The sequence below is a fragment of the Buteo buteo genome, chromosome 19, assembly GCF_964188355.1.
Source record: "Buteo buteo chromosome 19, bButBut1.hap1.1, whole genome shotgun sequence".
Taxonomy (NCBI): Eukaryota; Metazoa; Chordata; class Aves; order Accipitriformes; family Accipitridae; genus Buteo; species Buteo buteo.
Window position 1 is genome coordinate 823,302 of NC_134189.1, and position 12,626 is coordinate 835,927.

The 12,626-nt window shown below is 48.5% G+C and overlaps 1 protein-coding gene across 10 annotated transcripts in view; it reads right to left on the reverse strand.

Moving 5' to 3' along the window:
- ZC3H7B (zinc finger CCCH-type containing 7B) overlaps window positions 1-12,626 on the reverse strand; it is a 51,874-nt gene that overhangs the window by 16,724 nt on the left and 22,524 nt on the right. For 7 of the 10 annotated variants that reach the window (XR_012653634.1, XM_075051733.1, XM_075051732.1 and 4 more), the window contains 7 exons: window positions 11,834-12,182; window positions 10,735-10,847; window positions 9,694-9,856; window positions 9,446-9,607; window positions 8,381-8,586; window positions 4,172-4,272; window positions 3,305-3,486 (listed from right to left, as the gene is read on the reverse strand). Coding sequence is in view for 9 of the 10 variants with exons in the window: in XM_075051733.1 (XP_074907834.1) it covers window positions 3,305-3,486; window positions 4,172-4,272; window positions 8,381-8,586; window positions 9,446-9,607; window positions 9,694-9,856; window positions 10,735-10,847; window positions 11,834-12,182 (1,276 nt within the window). In the remaining variant the exon portion in view is untranslated. The remainder of the gene's footprint in view (window positions 1-3,304; window positions 3,487-4,171; window positions 4,273-8,380; window positions 8,587-9,445; window positions 9,608-9,693; window positions 9,857-10,734; window positions 10,848-11,833; window positions 12,183-12,626) is intronic. The other 3 variants (XM_075051730.1, XM_075051736.1, XM_075051739.1) reach the window with 2 other exon arrangements.

Genomic DNA, 12,626 nt, shown 5'->3' on the forward strand with positions numbered 1-12,626 from the left:
TGGAAGATCACAGATATCCCACTGAGACATCTAGCACCTCCAAGACCCCAAAAGCTCACTTAATCTCTGCTGGAATCAATCAGCCCGTTACACACTTCAAGTTGTGGGGGCTGCCCATCAATCAATAGGCGAAGAGGAAAATTGAAATTCAACACAGACAAACACCAAGTACAACCAAGGTAGCAAGGAAAGACTGACAGTGCAAAACCAACAAAGGAACAGCTGCTAGTATGTAACCAGCAAGGAAAGATCTGCAAGGTTTCAAGAATCAGAAATGCAACATCAGACAACAAGAAAAAGGATTGGTCCGACCTTATCTAAGGAATTAGCTCCTGACCAACTTAAGTGGTGAGGGAACAGCCCCTGCCAGCACCAACCAGCTAGATGGGTGCTACGATTCTCAGAGCACTGAACAGCAAGAGAAAAGTACCTAAGAGTAGGAACTGTCTGGTTAATGTGAGGACTCTGTTACAAAAAAGGCCATGTTATTTAAGTGCTGTGAAGACCCAAAATAGCTGCCAAAACAAACTGAAGCGAGTATCTTGCAGTCAGCTGACCGTTGTAACAAGTGGGGTGCTGAGGATGGCCTTGATGCAGCACCCCCAGCACAGAGAGGTTGCAAAATTGCTTGCTTTGCTTTTGCCTATAGCGTGAAGTGAGGTGTTCCCCAGGCATGCCACATGGACATGATCTTTGATCTGGGAGCCAGCATGTTCCAGAACTTAAGGGCCAGCAAACACAAGTTTTCATCTCAGCTTAGGCTGTGTGTAACTTGGGCAAGTCACAGCATTCCTGACCTCAGTTTCCCCATCTGTGATTTCAGCTGTCCAGGTCCCTGCCAGACAACAATAATGCTGTTTGTACAGGGCTTGGACAGGATGAAAAGCATTCAGGGAACTTTACCATTCTTCAAGAACATTTGCTCAGGCTTCCAAAATGGCAGCTGCTGCATAGCTGGTACTACTCCCAGATCAGAGCTGTTTGTGGATTTTCTCCTTCTTAACCATTAATCCCAGAAGAAACTGTGTAGAGTTAGAAAAACTGCAACTCCCTCTTCCGTGTCCAAGTATTCCAGGGCTGGACACAACACTGATCTGCACTTTGGGGACAAAAATTATAAAGCTGGGGAAATCAAAGCAAAAAGTTAACGTGCTGCACTGGACCTGGCAGGGAAAGGGCCAAAGTAGCTCCCATCTTCTCCACTCTGCACACCTGCACTGTGATCGTTGGGGTGCGGAACCAATGGCAGAAGCATATACAGCTCTTGTTCAGAAAACTGAATTTCAAATTAAGGTCTTAGCAAGTGACTGCCTTCTTCCAGTCCCAGAAATCTCAACAAACTCAACAACACGGTCTAGAAATGTGGTGGTTGCAAAACCCACCCCTCCCAAATATGAAAGGATGTTTTCCAACACACCAGCTCTCCAAAGCATGAACTGTCCCAAAGAGATGATCTGGGAACTAAACAGCCCATGTGTTGATTACTTAAAACTTTTCAGCACCTTTTGCAACATTGTTAGTGAGGACAAAGACTGTGATTTCCACTGACAGAAGAAGACAGGAAGATATGTCTGTGAAAAGCCACAGTGAAAAAGAAAGCAGTCCTGCCTGTCCACATTTTCAGATCTTGGGAACCTTTACTCCACCAATACAATCCCTTATCCCCATGAACAAAGCCACAAGCTCTGTAAAAGCTCAAATGGCTGTGAAATGCAACAGCCCCTTGGTTTCAAATGCAAGCTGCTATGAATGATGCCCCCTTCCTATTCTTGCCAAGCAAATGGTGCCCAAATCAAACTCTCTGCTCCAAAGCTAAAGCATTCCCAGAGAATGGCAACAACTACCTTTCATCTCTGTTTCAGTAATGAGGGCTACACTTAAGAGAGGTAATAAACTACCACTCCACTCACAAGGAAAGCAGGCTCATATATACAGCCCTGCAGAAAAAAAAAAACCAAAAAGATGATGGCTCTCCCATTGTTGGAAAAGATGGGAATAAGCACAAGGCTTACTGACCACCTCTGCAGCTAAACTCATGGCTTGTGTGCTGGTTCATCTCCTCAGCTTCCCCTTTGGAAATCACTTCTTCAAGTAAAGAAGGCAAGAAGCAAAAAAATCAATCTAACCATTTCTTCTACAGGCTGAAGAGGAAGGAATAGGGAGGGAGGAGAGGAGGGAGCAAAGAAACTTTTTCTAAAAAAAACCAAAACAACCCACCACCAAAAATAAACCAACCATGGGGTGGGAAAAAAGCAAGGTGCTTGAATATTAGAGTGCCCAGAGTACTATAGGCAGTACCATAAGCATGTAGGGCAGCAATAGTGGCCTACGGCTCACAGGCAACATGCTGTCTTAGAAACTCAGGTGGTGTAATTTTTTAATTTCCTGTGGCCACAAGTAAGCGAGGCCAAATGGGAAGAATCAAAGATGGCATTCGCCACAGTGTGCTACTTGTTCATCACTGTCCCTCATGAGCCAAGCCAAGGCCAAGGACTGCACTGAACTACAGAAACTAAAGAGGTTGCCCCCAATTACATCAAAGAATGGTAAGAAACATCCATTACGTGCTTCCTCTCTGAAGTACTCCCATTACCGGGCTGGGCCTGGCACTAAACAAGACCCTGTGGTGAAAAAAAGATGTTGGTAGCATCGTGGGTGGACCACCATCTACTCGGTTAACAGGAGAGCAGCGAGAGAAACCCTCCAACATATCAGAGAGAGAGAGGACTGAAAGTGCCAGATGTGGCAGTGTCATTATATGAGTGACCTGAACATCATTTCTGCAATAGCCTCTTCAGAGGCATGTCATCAAAGCCTTTTTGGGAAACACCAAGTATCTTGTCATTTCCCAGTCAGTGAATTTGTTTAGAGAAACTGGAAATGCACAGCCTTCCTTTATGTAACTGCTTTGTCACCTGCGCATGCTGCCATTCTCACTGCACCAGGCACTCAGTCAGGGGCCCAATTGCTAATTAGGGTCTTGCACAGGATTTAAGTGCAAAACCCCTCTGGGGATTCAGCCCTACCTAATAAGCATTTCAACTTATGCAGCTGGTCCCAAGGAAAAGGCTTCCTGGTCTGCAAATTACAGTAGCGCATGTAAAGGAACAAGGGCCAAATCATCTCACAGAACACCTTGGCCCTCTTTTATGTGTCCCTGAGGAGACAGAGTAAGTATATACACAAGTGAGTGACAACTTCTAGTACTCCCAAATCACCCTCTTCCCCTCTCAGCTGGCCCCGGGTACACACTGGAAGAAACTCAGGTGTACACACCACCAGCCCTGCACCAAGTCACACTCACCTGAATATTGCTGCAGCAGCCAGACCTTGAGCTCAATGAAACTATGAGCGAAGTGGCAGCTGTCCTCGCGCAGGCAGCCATAACGCACTTCATGTCGGCACACGTCAAACTGGAAGTGCTCCTGGAACTGGCGGATCTTGGAGTATTTCAGGGAAGTGGAACGCACGATGTGGACCAGACACCTGCAGCCAGGCCAGAGAAACATGAAGCACCAGAGGATCACATCTTCACTCCCTCCTCCTTATATGTGACTTTCAGACATTTGACTGGGCAGTCAAAGGACACAGAAAATCAACTCTGGGAGAGGCAGACTCCCACTGGGAAAACCAAACCCCTGCCCTCCCACCCTATCAGCCCTAGGTAGGTATTTTCAATCTCTTCAGCCCATGGGTGATGCTCTGCTTAAGTCCAGAAATCAGACACATTTCAAAACATGCAACAAAGATACCAACTCCTCTGGCTCAGCAAGTCCCTAAATCTCAGGTTGCCAGGAACCAGAAGGGGTTGTATTACTGTGTACTTGACATGTTTCTTATGCTTGTTTTCCTAAACATTCATTACCAGCCAGTCAGAGGCAGGATCCTCAGTTAGAGGATCTTTGGTTTGACCTTTATGTAAAGGCCAAGCTGAAAGGCAAATTAAGTCAATAGGAAACTCAGGCTGACTCCAAAGGGCTTTGCTGATGCCTGAAATCCCTCAGCACCAGGAGCAAACACACAGGGTGAAACATATAGTGCTATTTATCATGCTTTGAGCTGCCCTATGATTGGAACCCACAGGGAGGAAAGAAAGAGACCAGGGCCCTGGAGCTGAACTGGCTGGACTTGTGAGAGATTGCTCCCATCAGCACAAAAAACGTTCACTCACTTGTTGTCATGGAAGCTGTGTTTGGCAGAAAGGTTGGAGCAGACAGATGGTGTATCCTTGGTCCCTTTGCTGATAATCCGGGGTTTGCTGTCAAAGCAAATCTGAGAAAAGAAGAATTAGCATGCTGGAAAAATCTTAGAGAGCAGTGAACCAGAGCCACTTCACTTAGAAGGGGAAGAAGAACCAGAGCCAGCCTATTCTAATGTTCAAAGTTGGAAGAAGCCTGCTGAAAACTTTGTGGTAGGGCTTTAAAATAAAGCAAGCACAATTTTGGAAAAGCTTCCGGACAACATTTTTTGGATTATTCTCAATAGTATTTTCCATTGTGGTTGGAAAAATTTTGGTCAGAGCCACATATTCTTTTCCAGTTAGCCAACAGAGCAAGAACAAGGGGGAAATGATGGGGAAAAATAAAAGAACAGCCAGTTCACAGCAAAGAACATGTCCCTTTACATGTACTGCTGCCAGTGTGGGGAACTCTCTGCTGCAGAGCATCAAGACGGTACAAGCCAATCCTTAACTGTCCGACTCAGTGGCTCAGCACAGACATCAAGTGGGAATTTGTTGCATTACGGGGTTCTGACTTCTTAAGTAGCTGGGGCTAAACTACAATTCAAAGCAACATCTCAAGACAGACGAGGAGACAGGTAATCCCATGAGAATGTGTGCACCTGGTTCAGCTGCAGGGGTAAGGAGGAAAACTACCTCTCCTTTCTCCTACACAGCTGCATCCACTGCTCACTGCCCTCCTTGGAGCAGGGCACTGGCTGGAACATATAGAATCACAGAATCATTTAAGTTGGAAAAGACCTTTAAGATCACTGAGTCCAACCGTTAACCTAACACTGCCAAGCCCAGCACTAAACCATGTCTCCAAGCACCACATCTACATGACTTTTAAATACGTCCAGGGATGGTGACTCCACCACTTCCCTGGGCAGCCTGTTCCAATGTTTGATAACCCTTTCGGTGAAGAAATTTTCCCTAATATCCAATCTAAACCTCCCCTGGCACAACTTGAGGCTGTTTCCTCTCATTCTATCACTTGTTACTTGGGAAAAGAGACTGCACCCCACCTCACCACAACCTCCTTTCAAGGTAGTTGTAGAGAGCGGTAAGGTCTCCCCTCAGCCTCCTTTTCTCCAGACTAAACAACCCCAGTTCCCTCAGCCGCTCCTCATAAGACTTGTGCTCTAGACTCTTCACCAACTTTGTTGCCCTTCTTTGGACACACTCCAGCACCTCAATGTCTTTCTTGCAGTGAGGGGCCCAAAACTGAACACAGTATTCAAGGTGCGGCCTCACCAGTGCCGAGTACAGGAGGATGATCACTGCCCTAGTCCTGCTGGCCACAGACTTCTGACACAAGCCAAGATGCTATTGGCCTTCCTGGCCACCTGGGCACACTGCTGGCTCATATTCAGCCAGCTGTCAACCAACACCCCCAGGTCCTTTTCCACCGGGCAGCTTTCCAGATGCTCTTCCCCAAGCCTGTAGCATTGCATGGGGTTATTGTGACCCAAGTGCAGGACCTGGCACTTGGCCTTGTTGAACCTCCTACAATTGGCCTTGGCCCATTGATCCAGCCTGTCCAGATCCCTCTGCAGAGCCTTCCTACCCTCCAGCAGATCAACCCTCCCACCCAACTTGGTGTCATCTGCCAACTGACTGAGGGTGCCCTCAATCCCCTTATCCAGATCATTGATAAAGATATTAAACAGAACTGGCCCCAATACTGAGCCCTGCAGAACACCACTTGTGACCAGCCACCAACTGGATTTGACTCCATTCACCATCACTCTTTGGGCCCGGCCATCCAGCCAGTTTTTTACCCAGCAAAGAGCACACCTGTCCAAGCCATGAGCAGCCAGTTTCTCCAGGAGAATGCTGGGGGAAATGGTGTCAAAGGCTTTACTAAAGTCTAGGTAGACAACATCCACAGCCTTTCACTCATCCACTAAGTGGGTGTGCCGGTTTTGGCTGGGATAGAGTTAATTTTCTTCATAGAAGCTGGTATGGGACTCCGTTTTGGATTTGTGCTGAAAACAGTGTTGATAACACAGGGATGTTTTAGTTACTGCTGAGCAGTGCTTACACAGAGTCAAGGCCTTTTCTGCTTCTCACACCACCCCACCAGCAAGTAGGCTGGGGATGCACAAGTTGTTGGGAGGGGACACAGCTAGGACAGCTGTCCCAAACTGGCCAAAGGGATATTCCATACCATATGATGTCATACTCAGCATACAAAGCTGGGGGAAGGAGGAAGGGGGTACGTTTGGAGTTATGGTGTTTTGTCTTCCCAAGTCACCGTTATGCGTGATGGACCCCTGCTTTCCTGGAGATGGCTGAACACCTGCCTGCCAGTGGGAAGTGGTGAATGAACTCCTTGGTTTGCTTTGTTTGCGTGCACAGCTTTTGCTTCACCTATTAAACTGTCTTTATCTCAACCCACGAGTTTTCTCACTTTTACCCTTCTGATTCTCTCCCCCATCCCACTGTGAGGGAGGTGACTGAGTGGCTGCTTTGCTGGCTAAGGTTAAACCACAACAGTGGGTCACTTTGTCATAGAATGAGATCAGGTTAGTCAAGTAGGACCTGCCTTTCATAAACCCATGCTGACTGGGCCTGATCACATGGTTGTCCCGTACATGCTGCATGATGGCACTCAGGATGATCTGCTCTATTAACCTTCCCCAGCACCAAGGTCAGACTGACAGGTCTGTAGTTCCTTGGATCCTCCTTCTGGCCCTTCCTGTAGATAGGCATCACATTTGCTAACCTCCACTCAACTGGGACCTTCTCAGTTAGCTAGGACTGCTAATAAATGATTGAAAGTAGCTTGGTGAGCGCTTCCACCAGCTCCCTCAGTACCCTTGGGTGGATCCCATATGGCCCCATGGACTTGTGTGTGTCTAAGTGGTGCAGCAGGTCACTCACTAACCATTTCCCCTTGGATTACAAGGGCTTCATTCTGCTCTCTGTCCCTGCCTTCCAGCTCAAGGGGCTGGGTACCCTGAGAACAACTGGTCTTACTATTAAAGACTGAGGCAAAGAAGGCATTAAGTACCTCAGCCTCTTCCTCAGTCTTTGTCACTATGCTTCCCTCTGCATCCACTAAAGGATGGAGATTCTCCTTAGTGCTCCTTTTGTTGGTAATGTCTTTAGAGGAACATTTTTTATTGTCTTTTAAAGCAGTAGCCAGATTAAGTTCTAGTTGGGCTTTGGCCTTTCTAATTTTCTCCCTGCATACCCTCACAACATCTCTGTAGTCCTCCTGAGTTTCCTGCCCCTTCTTCCAAAGGTCATAAACTCTCCTTTTTTTCCTGAGTTCCAGCCAAAGCTCTCTGTTCAGCCAGGCTGGTCTCCTTCCCCACCAGCTCATCTTTCAGCACATGGGGACAGTCTGCTCTTGCACCTTTGAGATTTCCTTCTTGAAGAACATCCAGCCTTCCTGGACTCCTCTGCCCTTCAGGACTGCCTCCCAAGGGGCTCTGTCAACCAGGCTCCTGAACAGGCCAAAGTCTGCCCTCTGAAGTCCAAGGTGGCAGCTCTACTGACCCCTGTCATTACTTCTCCAAGAATCGAAAACTCTACCATTTCATAATCACTATGCCCAAGATGGCCTCCAACCACCACATCACCCACAAGTCCATCTCTGTTCACAGACAACAGGACCAGCGGGGACCTTCCCTAGCTGGCTCAGTCACCAGCTGTGTCAGGAAGTTATCTTCCACACACTCCAGGAACCTTCTAAACTGTTTCCTTTCCACTGTATTGTATTTCTAGCAGACATGTGGTAAGTTGAAGTCTCCCATGAGAACAAGGGCTAGTGATTGTGAGACTTCTCCCAGCTGCTTATAGGATATTTCATCTGCCTCTTCATCCTGGTTGGGTGGTCTATAACAGACTCTCACCATGATATCTGCCTTGTTGGCTTTCCCCCTGATTTTCACCCATAAACACTCAACTCTACCATCACCATCATTAAGCTCTAGACAGTCAAAACACTTCCTAACATATAGGGCTACTCCATCACCTCTCCTTCCTTGCCTATCCCTTCTGAAGAGTTTATAGCCATCCATTGCAGCACTCCAGTTGTGCGAGTCATCCCATCATGTTTCTGTGATGGCAACTATCAACATATCAATGGTCCAGATACACACTGAGAAGACGATGAAGAGTGCCTGCTCCCTCCCGCCAGCTCTGTACCTCACAGAGGAAGGTGAAGATGCCCTGATGTTCCTTGAGGAGCTTGGCAATGGTGAGGCTACTCTGCTTGATCCCACCTAGCGGGTCAAAGAGGAGGTCACGGTTGAGGGTCCCCTTCCTCTCCTCCGTCCACACGTCGATCTCTTCCTGGTGGTACGCGAAGGTGCAGTTATCCCCGTACTTACAGTCCTGCTTGTTAAGCATATCTACAAAGCAACAAACAGCACACACCACCACACAGGGAGGGCGGCCCAGTCAGAAACTAAACTCTCTCTCGTCTCCTCCCACTGCCCACACCTCACAAGGAGCTGAAAGCAAGAAAACACAGAGTTAAAGAAAAAAGAGAAGACATCTCCCCCCAGGTTTGCCTATACCAAGACATTCAGGAAAGCTAATGCAAACTACTGAATGGTGACAATCTCAAATAATGCTATCTGTTGTGGAAACCGTCTCAAAATGGAGGCCTGCATTAATTCAGTGCCTGGCCAGGGACAGACCACGATTTAACCAACCCCTTTTGAAGCCAATACAGATTAAGTTCCCTTAGTGGCCCAGCACTAAGGAGCTCTGTTATCTTGGCTCTTGCAATCTCCCCACTTCACTAGGTACTTTGTCATGACACTGCCACAGGGACCATTCCGGTCACATTGCGGAGGGATGGGCTGGAGCAAAGGAGCAGGCAGAGAGAGCTTCTCCCTAGGCAGAACCACAGTCCTGCCATGGGGCTGCTGGGTCAAGTGGGGCTAATGCAGGCACATGGACAGGAGGCAGGTTCTCAGCAAAGCCCATATCAACAGGGCAGCTCTGAGCGCTTGGCTGTGCACAGCACCTCACTATGCCTTTGCAACTCTTCTGCTCCACCACTTTAAAAGCTGCCTGCTCTCCACAGCATGGGAGCTCATTGCCTTTCATTGTACTGAGCCTCCCAGTTCATGGGCTGCTGATGGGACAGGAAGACCCCAAGGACAGCAGGTGAAACCAACTGGAAGTCCCCTCCCAACCTCCCCTGGCATGCACTGTACAGCCCCTTCCCAGCCACCGACAGCGCCATCCCCTCCAGATCACCTTTGCACAGGTAATAGGATCCTACAAAGTTAGTTTTGGTTGGGCGAGGACGGATCCTCTTCCAGGTCTTGTCTTCTGAGTTCTTCAGCCTGCCCAGCAGGATGTCCCGCTTGCACTTGTGCTCCAAGCCTTCCCGATAGGTGTAATCGCCAGCCTTGGGCCCTGCAGGATAGAATAACCCCATCAGCCCGGGGAAAAGCAAACCCTCACCTGGGCCAGCGCTCTGGGTGGCAGAGCAAACGCATCACCTGTTTTGGGGTAGCAGATATGACAGGCTTGTTTGAAGACGTGAGTAGATGCCAGGGGGTTCTTCACCAGCAGGGCTGTGTTGGGCATTACTGGTTCTGGCTGGGACAGCAGGTGCTCGGTGACCTTGGGCACAGCTGAATGACTCACTCCACCAAGGCTGACCTGAGCAAAAACACACGTACCTCTCCTCTCAGCTCTGCAACCATATGGGTAAGAAACTTCTCTAATACCTTGCCCCATTCCAGTCTCTCAAAAACCTTCCTCATTTTCTCTCTCATCAAAATGTTCACATCTGAAACTACACCTCCAAAAGAGCTGCATGCAACCTTTTCAAAGATAACAAAGAGCATGGTATGTTCACTTCAAAGACGTGCCTCTTTCTCTCTTGGTAGGGGACCTCAGTTTTCTATCATGAGCCACAGAAAAAAATGCCCCCCTCACTCCTTCCCATTCCTTCTATCATGACCAATTCTGAATCTGAAGACTCTCAAATCAACCCCGTCCCAACCTGGAAAAAAAACCAAACCACTTATCAGTGAGTCTTCAGGGAGCAGATTAATCTGAGGACAGAGACTTGGGTCTGCATTGAAGTAACAGGGATAGCAGGATGCCAGAAACTTAAGAATAATTCTTGTTCCAAGCTTGCTAACCATAGATAATCCTCCCCTTTTCCTCCAAGACTGGAGACATGGGACAGGGGCAGGACAGTGTATCTGGAAAAGCCTCCTGAGAGGGGCAGAGAGGAGCAAAGAACCTCACTAGTTTTAAGACAAAGCTGGATTCCTCCACCCCATCCTTCGGTGTTATGTGGTTGCCAGATATAGTGGGACACTGGCCTCCATGATCCCCTGTTGACCCTAAGTTACATCATGTTTACTTTGGCAATATGCAGAGTTGCAGATAAAAATGAACATGCAACAAATGTCTTCCTGCTGACTCTGGGGAAATCTTTACCTGCCTTGCCACAGCATGGGAGGCAACACTCACTGGGGCAGGTTAAGAAGAGGGGCCCAAATTACCTACATCACCCAAGTCACTACTACCTTGGCTCCAGAGCACCTTGGGACATCAGCACGGGGGAGCGGCTCACTCACCACAGGGGATGGTTTTTGGCTGCCAGGTGGGTGTCGCAGTTCCTGAGGGCTAGTTTCTTCTGGGCAAAAGAAGGGGAAAAGAGCCCCACAAAACAAAAACAATCATTTCACTTTCAGAGGTAGTTCTGCTCACAAAAAGACAAATAAATGCTTATTAAATCTATTTGCTTTATTTATTTCATAACATTTTAATACTTCTTCCCCAAACCACCTGTCTAAGTCTTGGAAAAACTCCAGGAAAGGCCTTCTTGTGCCCCAAACCCTACTGAACCCAACCCTATGCTGCTGAACACTGGCATTCCCAAGGCGGCAACTCCAAGATAGCCCAATGCTGAGGTGAATCCGAGTACTGAAGTGCTGACTGGCCAGACTCTGGTCTTCTCAAAATACTTTTGCTGCCAACACACTGCAATAGTGGGGACAAGTTAGCCAAGAAGCAGCCTGCCTTCCCTCCTGGGACAGAAGGGGACTTACTCTTTCCCCACCATCCTCCACAGCTTTGCTCCTTGTGACGTGAGAGTGCAGTGCCCCATGCAACAGGACACTTGATGACCTGAATCCAGAGATGGGAGAGACCCACCTTGGCCTCTACCATTCTGCCCAGCACAGCAAGGTCCTGTACGATCTGAAATAGTCACCAGGATTTTGCTCATTTGGTCCAAAATGTCAAAGAGTCATTGTCGAGGGTGGAAGAATCACGTTATAATCTAGCAATTGTGCCAAGGGAGGTGTCCTGGACACCAAGCCAGGTTTAAATCTCATCACTTATCATTATACACCTTTGCATTCCTTTCTCCTCTTGAGATTTCACACCATGCACACACTGGTTATCTGGGATTACACACTTATAGCCTTTCTCACTACTCCTGAGCTAGACATATTCAGTTGCTCTGTCCAAGACAACTCCCTGCCCTCTTCTACATTTATACTCCTGTTCTGCGGCACCAGCAGAGCTATATGGCAAACTCCCTCAGCACTGAAGGAAATAATTTTGGCATGCATTCACAGCTAAAGCAGCACAAAACCCCATCAGTCCCACACCTACCAATGGCAAAGGAATCCAAGGCATCCAGTGACCCTCTGCTTGTCCCAAAGGAGTCCAGGGCATCGAGCCGTGAATCTGTGTAGGGGAGCAGATCCAGGGAATCCAGCGAATCTAAGGTGGAGCCGCCACTTCCTCCCGGCGGAGCCTCGAAGGCATCCAGGACAGAGGAGGAGGAGAGCTGCTTGGTGGGATCCATCACCAGGCCGAAGGAGGCAGGTGGCAGTGGGGTGGAGACAGGGATGCTGGCTGTCACGACTGGGGGCAGCAGTGGAGTTCCCCCCGGAAACACAGGGATCAGCTGGGGCATCTCCGTCGGCAGGTTGGTAGGAATGGTGCCCTGGACCAAAGACTTTGGGGAATCGGGAAGAGGGAGGATAAACAGCACATTAGGAATGAGGGGCAGAGAATGAGTGAACACAGAGGGCAACAGGCTCCCACCCACGTGCATGCTGTATCATGTGAAGCAAAAGGATACCTGGCAGCTCAATCCGCCTGCAGACTTCCCACAGACCTTCCAATCTATCTACAACCACACACAGTCTGGACCGAGGTCCCTGAGGAGGTGTTGGGCTACCTAAGTTCATCAGTCTGCAAGGCAGAGCCCTGCGCTGGGCACTTAAACCAGCCCAAGTCGAGAAACAGTGCAGCTGAGTACACACAGCGCTGAGGTTAGGGTAACGACCATTAGTTGTGGTACCTCTCATCAGAGCTTTTTGGCTCGAGACGTGTCCTGCATCAATATGATTATATTGCTTCCAGACCCAGGTTGGCTCACATAACATCAGCAACACTG